The following is an 18,955-nucleotide window of genomic DNA, read 5'->3' as shown; positions in this document are numbered from 1 at the left end:
GGCTGGAGTTGGGCTCTTCTGCCAGGGAAGCAGCAACAGAACAAGGGGACACAGTGTGAAGTTGTGCCAGGGGAGGTCTAGGCTGGATGTTAGGAGGAAGCTGTTGTCAGAGAGAGTGATTGGCATTGGAATGGGCTGCCCAGGGAGGTGGTGGAGTTGTTGTGCCTGGAGGTGTTGAAGCAAAGCCTGGATGAGGCATTCAGTGCCATGGTCTAGCTGACTGGCTAGGGCTGGGTGCTAGGTTGGACTGGATGATCTTGGAGGTCTCTTCCAACCTGGTTGATTCTGTGGTTCTAGTCTATGAAGACCTGGAACCGAGGGACGCTTCCAGAAGTGCCTGAGTTGAAGGCAGATGTCCTGTGCGCTTCTGCAGCAGGAAGTTGGGCTGGGCGCAGGCACTGCTGCGGGCGCAGGCACTGCTGCGGGCGCAGGCACTGCTGCGGGCGCAGGCACTGCTGCGGGCGCAGGCTGTTGTGGCTCGAAGGGGCGGCAGTCCTTGCTGCCCGCTGTGGTCTGCCAGTGTGCTGTTGTCCGGGATCAGAACGATGTCTGCTGTGGGGCTCTGCTCAGCCAGTTTTTCCTGCATGTGTTTATGTTACACTGGCTCTTATTATAATGAACTGCACTTCCATTAAGCCTGCGATACACTTCAGCTGGCAGGTCAGATCCTCAGTACACACCTTTGTGCGTCTGAGAGAGGGAGAAAGCTCCTGTGGGGCTTGAGGCAAATGCTGGTTGGAAGCCAAGCTCCACAGCCCTGACTGCTGGGATTTCTGCTCAGGCACTGCCTGTTTGTGTGCTTTTCCTGTGTTTCAGTAAGTAAATGCTTAAATTTGAATACTTTCCCCTCCTCTCTCCTTCCTTTCCCTTCTCTTCTTTGAATATGGATGATGGCTCTTTCTCCCTGTTTACTCCACTTACTCTTGCATGTGGTTGAAGGGAAGGTTTCCTCTGGCAGCAGTGTTGGTGGGGAAGCTGTTGCCCCCTTCAGAAATATGAGTCTGGGAGTTGGAACTTCATAGCCAGGCATGCTAGCAGCATTCCTGCTTCCCAGTGCTTGGTAGAGCAGGCAGTTCTGCTTAGGGAGTTAGTTGTGAAGTTGCAGCTTTCTGCTCCAAATACATAACACTGGAGCTGAATGCCTGTTTGCAGTTTATGAAGTGGGGGAAAAAAGGCTGTGGGGCAATGTTTTTGAATGCCTGTGCAGGCTGTGATGGCCATAGAACGTTATAATAACAGTTAAAAACTACTTGCCTGTTCAGGGGCCTTCAGAAACGTGGTTCTTCATGCCAGAGACTTCCTAAGGACAGTTATGTGTAAGGAGAGGTGCACTGCCAAGCAGCTTATCCTTTAACATTAGCTTCCTGGTTTGTGACTGCTGGAATCTACTACACAGCACCTTTAGCAGAGACAAATACTTTGTGCTTTATTAACTGTCGATGTTTCAGTGTGTCAGACGAGGCAAGAGAGGTCCTAGTAAGCAAAGGTGTTTGAAAGGAGAGTACTTGGTGGAAGTCCTGATTTTAAAATGCCATCTTTGACGTCCCTTGGTTCCAGTGTGTCATGGAAACTCAGCGAGTAGGAAGGGTGAGTGGAGTTGTATAGCTCCTGCAAAAACTGCGGTGTCTGTTGCTGTTCTGTGAGTTGCACCAGTAGTAACATCACATGTTGGAAGCCTTTTTTATTCTCTGTGTTAAAATCTACAGATGCTGCAGCTGCAGAACAAGGGCTGACATTTGTCACTTGGGTAAAAACAGCTGTCACATCTTTAAAGCTTTTCAGTGAACCTGCTTTGTGAGTAGGAGAGAGAGCTCACTGGGAAATGCAGTGTCCTAAGTAACAAGTATAAACGAGCGGTGCTCCTGAGCACCTCTGAGGAGTCAGAAGACCAAAAAGGATACCTTGGTTTCTTGAGGAGAGTTAAGACTGGTTAAGGAGATGTTGGATCCTTGTTTGGTTTTCCCTTTATTTTCGTGTTGGCCACACCGTTTTGTAAGGCTACTTCCTTTTGTGTTGCATAGAATCCTACAGTGGCTTGAATGGGAAGAGACCTCAGATCACCTAGTTGCAACCCCCGTGCCATGGGCAGGGACACCTCCTGCTAGATCAGGTTGCTCAACGCCTCAGCCAGCCTGGCTTTAAACACTCCAGGGGGTGAGGCAGTGTAAAGTTCGATACAGAAGATTGACCAAGAAAATTACAAAGAAAAGTCTGTGTTTAAGCAGTTGGTGTCATAACATCAGATGTTTGTTTTAACAATTAACTTTAATCTGAGTAATGATGCAAGTCAAAGCTCATTAGAAATTCATATAAGCTGTTCTGATCTTGCATCTCTCTTATGGTACAATCTCCATCTTCTATGCTTGATGTGGGCATCAGTTGCTTGCCTTGTCTGAAGCACCGAGTTGTTAATAGAGCACACAGGTTTCTGGCTTTCGGTGGGTTTGGCTGGGGGAGGTGTTTTGTTTGGTGGGTGCTTTTTGTTAGTGGTTGGTTGGTTTTTCCAATAAAAGTGTAGCTTTTACCAATTGATCACCTTCCTGATTCAATCTGCACAGTTGAAAGCATTTGGGTTTTGGACCAATAATTTTTGAGGTGGCTGAATTGAACAGGTAAGAAGTGGATCTCTAAAAGAGTGGATGTTATGAGTATAAATCATGATCAGCCAGAGGTAGTTATTAACGTTGTTGTTGTGCAGGGAACACCTATCACTGGGAGCCTTGGGCCAGCTCTCTGGTTGGTGGTCAGTAAAAAATACTGACTTTGGGTTTCTTACACCTTTGTGTAAGCATACAAGGTACTACACCAGGCTGATGAACCTTGACACAGCGTGTTCTGATCTCTGCCACACAGTCTGTCTCCTGCTTTGGTCCCTTCTTTTACTCAACTTCAGATGAAAATGAAGTGACAGTCGGCGAGGCCACTTAATAAACCTTGCCTTGGAGTAGCGTGGAGGTGAGAGTAGAAGGAAGCAGAGTGTGAATTGTGGCAACCCTGCTGGAAGAGGTTGTTTGACTTCTCCATCGTTTCGTACTGAGCCTTGAGTTTCTTTTTCTGCAGCTCCTGTCTGTCTGATAATTCAGTTACTAAATGGAAGGTTGGGTTTTTTTCCCCTAAAAATTGAATTTAAAACTTTCTCTGCCACAAAGAGTGTTTAAGAAAAGGGTTTTTTTTGTTTAAAGCAGATAAACCAACAACAACATCACTGAACCTGGGCGATTTTCTAGGTCAGTGCAACTGATAGTAATGCATGAAGTTGAAGTTTGGGAATGATGTAGAGAAGTGATGGCTGATATGGCAGGTGAAGGGACTTCTGTTCGAGTGTAACTGAGATGAGGCAGTCTCCTTTTGACCCTCTCACTGTCAGTAGTGGGGGTTTATTTTTCAGTGTGCGTCTGTGTATAATGTATTGCTCTTTACGTCCCTTTCAAGGACCTCGGTCCAAACTGAAGTGAAACGTTTGCATTTTGCTTCATTTTTAATATATAAAAGTATTTCTAGACCTCAGGAAAGATCCAGAGTGCTCTTTGTTCTTCACAGCCTAGGCTGAGTGGGGAAGATGTTTTGCAGTGTGCTTTAGAGCAGAGCTTGTTCTGTTGTGGGTTGTGTTCAGCTTCAGGTGAGAGTGCCAAACCTGCCTAACAAGAAATGCCAGATTTCAGCTGCCTCTGATGGCTCACTCTCTGGTTTAAAACAACAAAAAGTGCTGCTATCAAATCCAGCAGGCAATTCAAATGCCAGTGCTTCATCCTCTTCGTTATAAGCTTTTGTTTGGGCGCCTGCTGCGTGGAAACGTTTTAAAGCTCACCTGTAAGTTTTGTGAAAATCTGGCTGTTTCCTGGGGGGGGAGGTAGAGATAAAGGCAGAGACAAATCTGTTGATGGAAGCAGTGATGTCCTCCTTGCTTGTGAGTGAGCTGGCTTGTGCTTCCCAGCCCTCGATGTTGTCTATCCGGGAGACTGCGTCATGCTGAGGAGTGGGAATTATTAGCATCCTGGATTTAAGCAAGAGAAGAGTGTCTTTTGAACTTACCCTTTAGTCCTGGGGTTGGTTTACTTTCTGACTTTCTGTGATGCTGTTTGGAAGTTGTTAAAGCCGGCAGAAACTTCTCAAACTTTGAGTGAGGGTTGAAGGTGCTGAGATTTTAGATAGGTATGGCAATTGACATTTAGTTGTACAAGACTCTTGCGTTTCAGTTACTTGCTTAGAAGCTGCCTTATACAGTGGGAAATAGGACTGGTTTTCAAAGAATCTGTGGATGTTTTAGTGTTGCATCGAATTTTTCCAGAAGGTGGAGTTGGTGCAGAACCTGTCTCTTGTGCAGTTTCACTGGGACTTGTGTGTAGAAGGTCATGTAGCTGGCAGAGTGAGCCTGCAAAGAGCAAAGGTGATTTTTCACTTGCGTGCAGAGGGGATAAGCACTTGCAGGAAAAACGGGAGCAGGATCTCCTGACTGGCATTTGTGTCCTTACCTAATTTCTTTGCAGCAGTAGGAACCACAGTTGTAATGAGTGAGAGTGAATACGGTTTGGATTTGGTTTAGCTGCTGGATTTGACAGATCTCTCTACTACAACTGCAGTGGGAATGTTCAAAAGCAGAGCTTATGGAGAGTGTTTTGGGTTTTTTTCTGTCCAAGTTTGACATAGGTATGGGAAATGCAGTGCCAGCAAAGCTGTACTTGGCAGCTGTGAACTCTATTTGAGGAGAGATTCAGCATTTCAAGTCTTCTGATTAGTTTATTTTGCTTGAGTTAAAGTAGCTTGCTTTGTAATGGTTGAAAAGCCTGTCTGCAATACTGGTTTGGGGAAAAAACAACCCAAAAATCGTGGGACTTGTTTGCATCAGAAAAACAACAATCTCCACCTTTTGTCTCTTCAGTTCTGCTGTTTGCCTTTCTCTTTTTCCTTTTAGTTTTATTTCTGTGTTTCATGCCTTACTCTTTTCACTGCTCTTCTGCTTGCTTTGAGCACTGGTAGCTCAAGTAACGTTAGACATGATCTTCCCCACTTGGACTGCACGCCAGATTTTCCTAAGGGGAATGTAAATACTGTGAGGGTATCTCAGTACCAAATGCCTGTGGCCTGGAATGAACCCTGCAGAAGCCTTTGCTGTTCAGTCACAATTAGGACCTGCTCAGGATGTGGTGCTTAATATTGAAAAGTCAAGCCTTTGCATTGTGTGTTATGCTTTGCAGACTGCGTTTGTCTGCTGTTTGGGGGTTTGATGTTGGTTGGTTGTGTGGAGTGGTTTTGGTTTGTTTGTTGGTTTGCTTTCAGATTTTGGGTTGAAATTTTTGTTTTTTTTTTTTTTTTCCTTTAAGCTTTTTCCCCCCCTTACACTAAAAACAAAAGGTGGAGCACTAGAGATTTGCTGTAATCATGGTAATTAACTGATGAGCTTTAAAAGCTCACTCTATAGACTGATGGATTGCTTCTTGTATTTCTTTAAGATTATAAGCCCAGGGAAACAGTCTATGCCTAAGTATGCTCATTCACAGCATATCTAAGATGTCAGTACTTGTATTTAGGTGCTCTTGATAGTAAGTAAAATCTTCAGCCCATCTATTCCTTCCTCCTGCCCTCCTCTCTTCCTTCCTGTAAAGGAATGGTGGGAGAAAAAAGACTGTGGTAAATTCTCATGTAGTGGAACAGAACCCAATTGTGTTTCATGGCTTTCTTCTGTAGTCCAGATGAACCCTGGTAGTTGGTTCTTTGGAGGGAGACATACATAGTTGGTGTGTTTAGATCAGTGATGCTCTTTAATTGGCCATATGGCAGATTGAATTGCTTGCATCTATGCACTGCTAAGGACTTCTAGTCTTACACAGATTAACAAATGGAACATGAGGGGGTTTGCTATGTAGTGCTGTCAGTAGACTGGCCTAGTTTAGGCATGTTTGTGCTGTGGACAGTTGTCTCTGAAAGATTGGCTCCTATTAGTTTTGGCAAAGGAATCCCTGCAATTAATGAAACAAGGAGAAAACAAATTCCAAATGTTAATGGGCAGATCAGGGCTGGATTGTTTATTGACGTATTCCATGGGCCAGGCTGTGCCAAGTCCAGTTCATGCTCCATTTTTCCTCCAGCTTCTCAGATGTATGATGGTATCACTGGCAGAAAAACATGACTTGTGTCAGGAAAGTGTTTTGCTTTCTTTTTATCAAAGCTGGTTTATTGTTCTGAGGAGATAGACTCTTGTGGTCACTGGAGAAGTCCAAGCTGCTTTACAGTGCTTTTGTAATATTCCTGCTAAAGTTTCACAAACACATCTGTGGTTTTGTGTGGGAGGCTTTCATGATACTCAGATGAAGAAATATTTGATTATTTAATGCTGCACTTTGATTTTCTTTGTGGATTAAAGTGGATACTGAAATTAACTGTTAGAGGTATCAATAAGCAAGTGCAGTGCTGGACTCAAAATGCAACAGACTTTAAAATGGAAAGCTCTCTTGTAGGTGAAATAAACTTCAGTTCAAACTAATACATTATGAAATGGCTTAAGCAAGGATTTGTTTATTTCAAGATCAGCTTTACATATCATTTCTCTCTGAAAAACAGAAACACTGATGTGCTGGTAGGTTGATGCTTAAAATAGTCAAATAAAAATTCAGGTTAATGGCTGTTTAGTGATTATAATATTCCATTGCTGTACTTCCTTTCAAAATAATCTTTTTGGTTTCTTGATTTAAAGCTGTTGTTGCTGTTTATGAAATGATGTAGTAATGATTTCGAATTTCCATTTGACAATGATGAGACTTTAGTCAGCAGCATTAGGAGAAGCCTGGTGTGTGACAAGGTGTATGGTATTAGCGAGGTTTGTTTGGTTTTGTTGTTTTACAGTGCTTTGCAGCAGTGTTATTGAACTTTGAGAACCTTAAAATAAGGCTGCTGTAAATACTAACACATGCACAACTTCACCCTTTGGCTTCTGGAGCTGCCTTAGCGAACGACACAGTGTCTGTTCAATCATCATTGCGTCAGTGCTTTGCTTGGTGTAATTCTGTAACCCCAGGGTTTATTTTGGGCCAGATCCACTGCTGTCTGCTGAGAAGTCTACCAGGGAATGTAAGGGTTTGGGTTTGTTGGTTGGTTGTTTTTAATGTAAAACAGAATGTAGTGAATCTTCCTACTGAAGTATGGTGATTAATTGTAGTTCCCTGTGCATCACTGAAACGTGTAAAGCAAGTGCTGATATCTATTTCTCACTAGGAAAGGAGTCAAGTATCTTCTCTCAAATTTGCTTGTCTTTTGTACCACTACACTCCCCCTAAAGTGACATCTCTTTCAGTTCTGAATGAAAAATTGTTCAAGGCCTCCACAGACAGCTGTAGTTTCCTCTGCATCTGAGCTGTGTGTCCATGACATGTACTCTGGGACTCACTTTACACTTAGGATCGTAGCCTCTGTCGTCTTGTCTCTGCAAACCACTGTCAGCTCTTATGGATATGTTGAAGCAATTTGACTATGGTCTCCTTTTGTGTAGATGAAATAGTACTTCCCTTAGTCGGTGAAGACAGATTCCTGGAGCTCTGAAAATGGGTACCATTGCAAGACCCAGAAGAAGGTGGTCACAGTGCCTGTACTCCAGGGGCGCTTAACCATTTGCATCTGCTTTGTTGTCTGTCTTTTCCTTTGAAAAGAATGTATTCCAAAGCCAGGGGAGTTTGATGGTGTCCTTAAACAAATGTAAATCCTCTTGGCAAGTTCTTTTCCTTCACATAGAGAGGTTTTTTAATAACAAATGAAAAACCCCTAACTTTATTTTTTTAATGGAGGGGATTAAATTGAGAACAGATAAATACTTTGCATCTTGGTTGCACTGTGGACAGTGCAGTGTCTCCAAGCAACTGCTGGACTATCATCATTTAAAAATTAACATTACAGGAAGTTTTGTTTCTGTGGAAAAGGAGTTTGCTTTATTCCCAGAGGCACTAATTATCATTGTTGTAAACTGAAACATACTTTTCTGCAAGGAATCTTTCTAAGGGAAATGTAATCAAGAGCCACTAAACTCTCTGGTCTTATTTTTAGGGGTAGATTTTGCTATTGTATGCATTGCATTGAAATGGTAAGAACCAAAGAAAGTTGCTTGACTTCACTTTGTATCATGGCACACACTTAGCACTGAACAACCAAAAGAGGTGGGAAGGGAGGAGGATCAACTTTCATAATACATTTCTGTAACTTAGCAACTTGGGTTTCAGCTATGTGTTTAAATACTTGATTGTTTTGTTGCTTTGCATCCAAAGCCACTGCTGCAGTTTGCTTTCAAAGAAGCTTGGCTTTTCATGCTTCCAGACCCTCTGCTGAACTGCATGAAGGACAATAGAGATGCTTTTTATAGCAGTCTCTGGTGATGCTGCTTTGAGCTATTTCTGTATATGTTCAGCTCTTTCTTAATTCAGTGCTTGGATAGGTTTTTGGGCCAGCAGAGATTATACAAGACTGTTACTAGTCTAAGCTATACTTGGATATATAGATATTGTATAGAATATATAGATTAGATATATAAAATATATATTATATATAAACCAAACATATAATATATAGATCTATTACACCTTGAGCAGGTATATATATAATATTACATATTCTATGTATTCCAGATGTAATATAGATGGTATATATAAAAATAGATAGTAACCAGTTAAAGGTGTAATAACATGTGTAAACTATCTGTGAAGCTGTGATTTTTATTTTCAGGAATGAACTGTAGTCATCTTCCAGTGTTATGCTTTTCACAATTCACCTGGCAGCACAGCAATGGTCAGGATGATAATTTGGGGGAAACTGGCTCACAAATTTAAGGAGATGCCATCGTCTTTTGGGGGCCGTGTATGTAGTATGTTGGTTGATGTGTATTGGTGACTGCAAGCAAAGCAACCTCCTGAGTGATGTTTTGTGAGTAACTTCAGTCAAGAGTCAGGGAGCTGAGTGGAGAGAGGCAGCATGCATCTGAACAGACACTTTCCAGAGTTGAAACTAATGGAGGGGGAAGAAAAAATCTCCAAGGAATATTGTTTTGTGTTTCTATGAATAGTCAAGGAATCACAGAACCATGGAATGGGTTGGGTTGGAAGTTACCTAAAGGTCATCCAGTCCAACTCCTTCTGCAGTAAGCAGGGACATCCTCAACTAGATCAGGTTGCTCAGAGCCCTGTTGATCTTCACCTTGAATATGTCCAGAGATGGGGTCTCAGCCACCTCCCTGTGCAACCTGTTCCCGTGTTCCACTAGCCTCATGGTAAAGAATTTGTTGCTGACATCTAATCTCAATCTACATTTCTCTGTTTTGAAGCCATTGCTCCTTACCCTATCACTACAGGCCTTTGCAAACAGTCTCTCTCTTGCCTTCTCATGGGCCCCCTCCAGGTCACTATTAAGTCTCCCTGGAGCCTTCTCTTCTGCAGGCTGAACAATCCCATCTCCCAGCCTGTATTCATAGGAGATGTGTTCCAGCCCTCTCCTCATTTTTGTGGCTCTGCTCTAGACCCACTCCATCAGGTCCATGTCCTTCCTGTATTGAGAGATCTGGAGTTGGATGCAGTACTCCATGTGAGGTCTTTCCAGAACAGAGTAAAGTGGCAGTAAAGTTAGGAATAGGATTTGCAGATTGTCCAAGCAGCAGAGAATGGTTAATACTCTGCATGAAGCCAGGTAGGAATTCAAATACAATTCCTGTTCTCTTGAGCTAAGGAAAACATCTCTCTTCAAGACATGACCTGTCTGGGCAGAAGATGCACTGAATACTGTGAATTGGTTGCAAGTTTGTGTTTTTGTAACCTGTTTTGGAGCAACTGCAGTGGTTTATGTTAAATGTGGTTCAGCTGTCCCTTTCAAAGAACTAAACATCTGCTTCTAGGAGACCTTTCTGCTACGGAAACAGGTTAAAGGTTTGCTTTCTGATAGAAGGTTCATAGGTGGAAGAAAATGAAGCCAGAGACCAATAAAAATATTTTCTTGTTGACCCTGCAAGTAGTTCTTGATTAAAGAAAAAATAATTCTGAGGTCTATAGTGATATACTAGAGAGAGCTTATTTTGGTGAAGGTATTTTACTCTTTAAATACCTGTTAATTATGACTACTTAATTGGCTTGCTCTTATTTATTTATTGCCTGGAGAAAGGGACTTTCCCAAAGTAATAGCAACAGCACAGCACATTTGTACAGTGTTAATACTGATTCAAGGGGTGGGTTTTTTTTTCAGCTGACTTGTGTTCATTTTTCAGGTAGTGTTTTGAAAGCTGCAATCCTTTCCTTTGCATATGCTACACTGGTTTCTCAGAAAGAAAAACTAATAAGTCTTCTAATTTAAGGCAACTGCAAAGAAAACTGCCACATAGAATACTGAATTCAGTGGTAACATTGTGCCAGTTTGAGCCTAATTCTTCTCACCAAACACTCCCAGCTAGATGCTAGGCTGTGAAAAGGAACCAATGGTGATGCCTACTGCACTCACAGGCTTGCTGAGATGGATAAGAACAAGAACACAAACATAGATAACAGAGTCTCTCTCTGTCTTTGGGGCTGAACTTTTTCTCTCTCTCTGTCTAACCTGCCATCTGTGCAACTAATTCTTGTGCTTCCTAACCTCCCTGGCTGACCCTCCAAACTCACCTGGGGTAAGGTAGAGGGGTGGGAGGAAGGTGGAAGGGTGGTTAGGAGCCCCTCCTGGGGACGCTGGTTTCTGGGAGGGCTGTTGTGCTTCTCTATTACTCTTTTTAACTTGTATATTTCTGTATCTAGCTGTAAATATTGTGACTATCTGCTCCTATCTTGTGCTAAGCTGTAAGTAGAAAGCTTCATTCAATTTCCAGCAGCTGAATCTAGTCTGGGTGATTTTACTTAAGGGGGCGGGGGGGTAACACCCAAACCATCACAAACGTGCAATAGGGAGTATAAGCTCCATACTTTGTCAGACTGTCTCTCAAAGATTTCCTTCTAAATGGCAGTTGCTGTGAAGGGGGCACTAAAGGTAAGCTATGAGTCTCGTTTCCCAGAAGCAGTTAAATAACAACAATTTTTTTGTTCCCTGATGTGGTTTGAGTATCTATGCAGGCAGTCTGCAGGTGATAGATGCTATTGTATCACTTCAGCCTGTGCAGCCACCAGGTCATAAATTTCAGTGATATCTTTCTAAAGCTGGTTAAGTTGTCTCTTCTTTTTTCTTTCTTGTTTTCTCCCCTCTCCTTCATATGCCTCCTTTTGAGCCAGTATCTTAACTGAATCTTTTCCCTTTGTTAAAATAAACCTGGAGCAAACATCTCTTCCTAGAATGAATATTCCTGCAGCTCTACATATGTTTTAAAAACCATGCAACTATATGGATTTGTTGTACTAGTGGTGGGAAGAGCAGTAGCTCAGCAGCTATCCCACTGCAGTGGCAGGCAAGAAATGGAGCATCTGTACAGAGCTGTCATTTTGTTATCGTGAGCTATATGACCCGTGCTCGCCCAGACGTATGCAGCAATAGCTTGATTCTTGGAGACAGAGTCTTCTCCTGCTTTTTACCACTTGCCACAATCTCCTGACAATGCCAAGAGCATTTGTTTGAATCATTTCATTTAGGAAGTAAAATGGAGATAATTCTTTTTGATGTGCTGCTCTTTTGTCGCGCCACTGCTTTTGACTGCCCTTTTCACACAGAGATTTCTAGCACTGCTTTCCAAAGTTTAGGGTTATGATGTGACAGAATGGCATGTCTTTAGGATATGTCCAAAAATTATCTGTTGCCTTCAAATTATGTCAGCACTTTCACTTGGGGGGGTGAAGAAAAGGGAAGCTGTGGCCTTGATCCTCAGCCTAGAGAAAAGAGACTTTAAATCAAACTCTGGTTGAGAGAACGATGTGGCAGCAAAAGCTTGATATCCGAAACAGTGCCATCCCAGCTAGGCACCTTTGGAAACGTGATCGTAGTTTTGTGCTAGAGTAATACTGCTTCAAGTGGAAAATGGTATCTGAGAGCTAGCAAAGACGTTGATCAAAGGTGTGAGTGCTTAATTTGAAGAACACCTGTAAAGCTTCACTGAGGGCTGATGCAGAGAGCTGAGGCCTATGAAGCAGTAATTGGAAGACTGGAGAGTGGTGAAGGCATTTGCTATGTATTTCAGTAAAAGAACTAGCAGGAGGAGCTCTGAATCAAGAAGAGTTGACCCTTGTGGCTGACATTTAAAGGGTCTGAGAGCAACTTAGCTAATGAAGGAAAAGTGACTGAAAGGATGTAGAAAGTATGGCTCTGGATGCTGTTGCCTGGAAGTGCATTCATGGAAGAAGAGTGTGTTTACTACTTCAGTCTAGCAACTCACCTATGAGGCCTGTGATTGCTGAGGGAAGGTACGGTCATGCATGTCTCCTCTTCTGATGGGCTTTCCAAGACATTTGCTGCTTAAGCATGGTTGGGAGCAGAGCACCCTATTAGGTGGACCTCTGATCTAGTTTAGCAGTTCTTAAGAACAACACTAATCACTAAGTGATAAATATTCATTTAGTAATAGTAAGGGAGAGGAATGCTATTTTAATTATGGTTATGCAGATTCTTAGGCTCCTGCAGAATATCTTTGACTGGCATCTTATCGCTAAAGCTTTGATGGATGCTGTGTGTGCACAAAACGCTGCTGTACCTTCCCTATAGTAATGTATTGGCTTTAATCTGTTCAGAAAATAAACCATGTAAACATGAAAATGCTACTGATCTTCCCACTTAAGCTTTAGTACACACAGAGATTTAATGAGGGACATAAACCTTGCGAAATCATTAGTTGCTGTCTGTTAGCTGCACATTGATTCGGGCTGGTGTAACTGACGGCCTTTCGGTACAAAGGGGGCTGAGTGGAGTGGTATCTGGTAAAGAGATCTTCAAGTCAAATTGATTTTCAGACTGTAAATGGAATTGAAGTGCTAAGCTTTCAGAACTCCTATGAGATCATTGTAGAAGGAGATGAACTTAGATGATGCAAGAGTGAGGAGGTTAGAGTGAGGTATTTTCAACGGTCTGTATGACTTACTGGTTAATGATTTGCAGCCCAGGAGAGAAATTATATTGACCTCTTTTCTCCCTTTCTTCCCATGTCTGGTCTGTCTAAGCATATGGAGGTTTGAAGAATGATTTTTCATCAACTTGAAATCTGTACTTGAGTCATTAGGAAATAGTTGTCTTTTCTACATTACTCTCTCAAGAAGTGAATTATTTGAAAGCTGTAGCAAGTGGGATAGAAAAACAGTAGAGTTTTAATCACTGTTTATGCAACTCCAGAGAAGAAAACTACAGCTTTGATTTTTGTTTGTCTGGTTGGTTTGTTCTTTTTTATGTAGTGAAACTGGTAGAAGCTTTCTTGCAAATCTCAGTGTTGGTCAACTCTGGAAATTAAATGTTGTTTTCCTGCATGCAGCTTATAATTATGTCACAATTTGGAGCTGAAAGAGAGAAGCATATTCATCCCATCTAAATGACAGCGAAATCCCCTTGCTGTTGCTCATGCTAAGTCACTGGAGGCTGTAAGGACCAAACTCCAAAAGGCTGTCAGAGCACGAGAGTTCTCCATCAGAATGTTTGGCTATTGTGGAATCAGTGGTACCTTGCGTTGGTAAAGGGCAGAGAGAACTTCTGCTGGTGCTCTTTTTCAGATGCCTAGAGGATCAGAAATGCAGACTTCCTGGCTGACACAAATGACATTTTCTGCTGCTCAAGTGCATTTGTGGGAATAGAGACATAGGAAAATCACTTCCTACATTTGCTGGATGTGCCTGTGGAATATCTTGAAAAGGAATGCTATAAAGAGAATTTATCTGGTAAAAGCTGCTTAGTGCAGCACCACCTGGATTCCTAGTCGAGGAGTTATTTGCATTTAATTATATCTCATTTAGGTTGGGAGGAGCAAGATTAGGGAGAAGTATGCAATAGTACTAGAAACTTGTGCTCTCGTTTATCTAGTAAACAAATGAAAGAGAACTCAGTAACAAGAATATTGGAAACTGGTAATTAATAAATCAAATCTGTTCATTTAAGCTACTCATCACCAAGAATTAGGTTGTGAAGTCTTCTACCAACGCTGCCTAAATTTAATCCTACCAGGAATTCGGCCAGGATCTTAAAGGCATATGATGACTTTTTTGCATGGCTTATCTGTTTTCTGTAGAGAGAGTAAGAAAACAACAAAATTAAAGAAGAACTGAGCCAGTTTGCAAATGTTGATAAAAATCTTGCCATGCTTTCCCAATTTTCAGGCTCTGCAGTTTGGACTGGTTTGTGACTGCTACTTTATCCAAAAAGATGTCAGTTTAAATCCTGAAAAACAATGGAAGAATTGTTTGGCAGAGAAGTCAGCAACTAGTGTTTGGCACTGCCTTCAGCTTTTTAAGCCAGGTTGCTGACAGCAAAAGCATGAACAGAGCTTTGAGGAAGACAAAAACCCCCAACCCTGCAGTCTTCCAGAAGTAAGTCTAAATGGAAAATACAATTACTTCATTTTTTTTTTCTGAATAAAATAATAACCCTTGGAAAATACTTTTATCTGAAAACAGATTCTGTTGGGGGTTTTGTCTTTTTCACATGCCACTTAGCTCTTGTAATTGCTTACACCTACTCTTTAATCCGTGTTCTGGCACTTCCACATCAAAGATGATAAATGGTTGGGGTGCAGCAACATTTATTTTTAATTTTCATGCCCTACAAAAAACTTAGGAACAAATTCTTGCAAAACTCTTTTGTAATGGATGAAGGAATTGGAACAGAGGAAATACCTCAGAAGTTACATCAAAGGTTCCATAGTAGCATTTTGTCTCTGCTGCTGTTTTATGTATACTTTTTGAGCAGGTTTGCAGCCATGGTAGATTGAGGCTGCTTTAAGTACTGACAATATAGAGTATGTAAACAAAGTCTGCAACAATTTAATCCAGTGAGGAAAGCCTCTGACTGTGTAGGGAACTGTAAATGGAAGTTACTGTTTGTTAATCACAGCCATTTTACGAGAGAGGGAGTTCTGTGCAGAACTTTGTCCCTTCTCTCTGAAGCACCCATGAAATCAGTCACTTTCAGAACGATGATCAAAGAGTCCTCTAGTGTGGGCGCAGCTTTGCCAAGTCCAAAGCGAATGGCTCACTCCAAGGAGAAAGTTGTTTTTAACTTGTTTCTTTTTTAATGCACCTTTGGAACACTTTCCCAGGGGAGGTTTATGGTAGCTTAATTGATTTGAAGCTATCTAGATTCAGACTTGCGTCACCTTCCCTTGTGATGGCTTTTGCAATCGTCCAGTTGTAGGTTAAATTGAAATCAAAGTATTGTCTATTGTAGGAGCATGTACTTGAACCTGTGTCACTTTCAAGAAGTGCAGCTATCAGTTCATAGATTCATAGAATGGTGTAGGTTGAAAGGGATCCTAATGATGATCTAGTTCCAACCTCCCTGCTGTGGGCGAGGCCACCTCCTACTAGGCTTAAGAGACAAGCTTTGGGATTTTGGTTTTCTCTGGGATGAAAATTCAAATCATTTCTTGGCCTTCAGAGGGCTGTCCAAGTTGACACAAGAAAACAAATGCCAAGTTGGCTGAAGACATAAAGAGGTTTTGTTTGTTTTTCTATCTTCAGGTTATTAATTTTATTTTAATCACAAATGACTATGAGGAAAGGTAGAGGAGTGATTAGATAAAACAATTCATGTTGTTAATTAATGTTGCAAAACCAGGAAATAATGGACTTAATGTTGCTGATGTTCCTGTGGACAAGTGTGCAATGAAGGTGGTATAAAAGGGGGAAGGGACGCACCAAATAAAAAGTAATAGTAAAGGAATGTTTACCTTGGCTACTGGTCCCTGGAAGAGTTTGGATCATAGAATGTTTTGGGTTAGAAAGGACCTTTAAAGGTCATCTAGTTTAAACCCTCTGCAGTGCACAGGAATGTCTTTTGACTGAATTGGATTGCTCAGAACTCTCCAACCTAGTCTTGAATATTTGGGGGGATGAAGCTTTACCACCTCTCTGGGCAACCTATTTAAGTGTTCCTCATCCTAAGGAATTTGAAATTGAAGATCAGGCTTGATATGGCCCTGAGCAGTCTGACCTAGGTGGAGATGTCCCTGTTGCCTGCAGGGGGTGTTGAGTGAGATGACCTTGGAGAAGACCCCTTCATATCTAAGTAGAATGTCTCTGAATAGTAGTTGAAATGTACATTAGAAGTTAATAGTATAGGCTAAGGAACCAACTCACTGGCAGTGCAGTGAATTGAAGAGGTTAAATTAATGGTGGTTTTCCCTTGTGTAGCATTTTTGGCGTTCTAGGTTGTTCAGAGATCTTTTTGAAGGCAAGGATTATTTCTGCTTCATGTTAGTATAGTTTGTTTGAAAGCTGTAGGCTCCACAGTAGCTATAAATAAAAGTTATTTCCATGCTGTATTGAACTTGGAACTTAGAACTTCTATGCATACAAAAATGTAATTGAAAAAAAGCCTTAAAGATTGAGCTGATCTCCTTTTAACCACCAAGATTATCTCATCTTTTAGGACCCAGACCTGTCCAGGAAAAAGCATTTTTTTTCTAGCCTTGGAAATAAATATAGCAGCAGAGGTAGCTTGGTAGTGTTGGTGTATAAAAATGCATCATTTCAGAATAAAGACAGCCAGACCAAAAAAAACCCCAACACTTTGGATAACTTCTCGAAAGCTGTTGGTGTGCTTCAAAACAGAAACCTGCAGTAGCTTTCTCATCTGCCACTGTGAAATAGCAAGGCCTTGGGAAACTTCTTCTGTAGGTGCTCACATCCCTTTTGGTACCAAAGCCTCATCTTTGGGAGTGAGCAAAGTAGTTGCTTCTGTGGGGTTGGTTTTAGCAGAACTCGGTCAGCAGGATGGAGGATGTTCAGCAGCCAAGTTGGATCTGTTGCTTTCAGACCAGCAAGCGTCGTGGTAGCTCTTGCAGACTGTGCCGTGAAGCTGTGGGCAGCGCAGGGCTTAGTGAGGCTTGGGTTGAGGTGACGAGTAGGTTGCACCAGGCAATGCACATGTGATTTGTAGCTTTCCTGGGCCGGGGTGCAGGTCGTGGATTCACAGTTCACAGCAACTGACAACCAGTTTAGGACCTCGTCTTTCGAGTGTATATAACAAAGTGTAATTAAGCAAGTAATAGCAACTGAGTGCTACCTTGTGTTGTTGTGCTGCTTTGATTCAAAATCAGCGTCCCTTAAGCTTTCACTGCTTTATTCCTTTCCTCAGCTGAGAACGTAGGAGTAATGCTGGGATGCAGGGGTCTTGGTGATGAATTATTTTACCTGGGTCTAAAAGAGGACATGGACTGTTATGGCAAGAAGGAGAAACATCCCTTTCGTGCACCATGACTTGACTGGAGCGTGTTCTTCCTTGCTAAACCATGAGCTTTATGGTTGATGTGGTCAACAAGAAAAACTTGATTTAGACTTCAGGGCAAGTACCTGATGACTGCTGTGAAAGTCTTTTGGATGGTTGCTTTTTTCCCCCCTTTTCTTTTTAGATGGTTTGTAATTACACCAACTTCAATGCCGGTGTCAACTTTCCTGCTTTCTTGTGAAGCAACCATTTTGCTGGTGTGAAAGCAGCAAGAGCAAAACACAACTGTGTCTAACTTGAGCTTCACAGCTTTTCAGATAACAACATTCAAATAGCTTTGGCTTAGTGAGAATGAAGTTGAATCTTTTGGGAAGAAGATCAGAGAGCAAGATAGAATAAGAATCCCCCAAGGCAGGAAGTAATTTTGTGACCATAAGTGTGTCTTGGTTTCAGCAAAGCCCAAGCTGTAGAAATTTTACTTCAGGTAGTTTTTTCTTAGGAAGTTGTTTAGTGCAATGGGGCCAGGGCAGGGATAGAGCACATGAAGGTAGAAATCTGGGGAGATGAAGAATTGAGAACCTGTGTGCAGCATGGCGTGATATATGTGAAACTTACACAGCTGACACAGATGTTCAGCTTCTTGAGTGGCTGAGCTGATGTAAGAGAGTCTTCTTTTCGTGTTCTTCACTGGCCCTGTTTAATTGTGCCTGAAGGTTTTAGAGTTCAGCAGTATCAGTACAGTTAACCTTGGAGCTCCTGAAGCAATGAAGTTGAGTAGCAGTCAGAGGTGTTCAGTGGTTCCGAACTGCTTCTAAGTCAGTTTTCGGAGCAAGAAGGCTCTTAAGGTAACAGATGCAATCTGAAACCCCTGGTAGTTTTCTGACTGAAATCTCTCATCTGAATATGGTAAAAAATGGACCAGGTTAATATCTTACATTGACGTGCATAAAGACCACTGCAGGGGATTGAAAACTGGAACCCTGCAACATAAAGGAGCCTGAGTTGGTCCTGTAATTGTCAAGTAGGCTTCAGCAATTCACGGTGGTTTAACTGAAGAGGTTACCTCACTGAGATACTGAGTTTAAGAGGTTATCTCCCCACTGTCTTGATTTCTAGTTTGTTTTTGTTTTGGCTGGTTGTTTTTTGTGTCAGGCTTTTAGGAAAGAAGACAAGTCTGTGTTCTATAGCAGGAAGCAAAGAAACTGCATGGCTTGCAGTTCACAAGCTAGCATGCGTGCCTTGGTAGCAGAGATGCTGCTAAGCATGGCCTTCCTGGAGGCACAGAGTGATAGGCTGAAAGCCAACAGCTACAAGTTGTATCGAAGGAAAACTGAATTAAGTATTAATGAGGGTAATTACATATTGGGACAGGTTGCAGAGAGGTTATTGACTCTCCCTCCAGGCCTCAATGGGACGTGACTGTGAGCAACTCTGTCCATGTTGGCACTTCTTTGAGTGAGAGACTGGACTGAGGGATTTCCAGAGGTGTCTTCCATTCCAAATCACTCTGTGAGTTAGGATGCTGCCTCCCCTGGTGCAGGCATGGAAACTCTAGGATGAGGCAGGCAGATGACTTGTAATCTGTTTCAGGTTTTAAATTGGCTTTAGTTCACCTCTGAGCTGTCAGGTTTTAAATTTCTAGATACTCTTTGAAGACGAGAGGGAA

At 42.0% G+C, this 18,955-nt stretch overlaps 1 protein-coding gene across 17 annotated transcripts in view; it reads left to right on the top strand.

The window, feature by feature from the left end:
- The window catches only part of PLEKHA5 (pleckstrin homology domain containing A5), a 147,136-nt gene that overhangs the window by 9,549 nt on the left and 118,632 nt on the right, over positions 1 to 18,955 (top strand). Inside the window, exon 4 of one of the 17 annotated variants that reach the window (XM_064155578.1) lies at positions 14,223 to 14,438. The exons of 14 other annotated variants lie outside the window; for them this stretch is intronic. In XM_064155578.1, coding sequence (XP_064011648.1) covers positions 14,223 to 14,280 — 58 coding nt within the window. In that variant the 3' untranslated portion in view covers positions 14,281 to 14,438. Of the gene's footprint in view, positions 1 to 7,483; positions 7,541 to 10,957; positions 10,975 to 14,222; positions 14,439 to 18,955 lie in introns of those variants that run through there. 2 more of the 17 variants (XM_064155584.1, XM_064155572.1) reach the window with 2 other exon arrangements.

The sequence above is a fragment of the Pogoniulus pusillus genome, chromosome 15 (assembly GCF_015220805.1).
Source record: "Pogoniulus pusillus isolate bPogPus1 chromosome 15, bPogPus1.pri, whole genome shotgun sequence".
Lineage (NCBI taxonomy): Eukaryota > Metazoa > Chordata > Aves > Piciformes > Lybiidae > Pogoniulus > Pogoniulus pusillus.
This window is presented reverse-complemented; position numbering and strand designations above follow the sequence as displayed.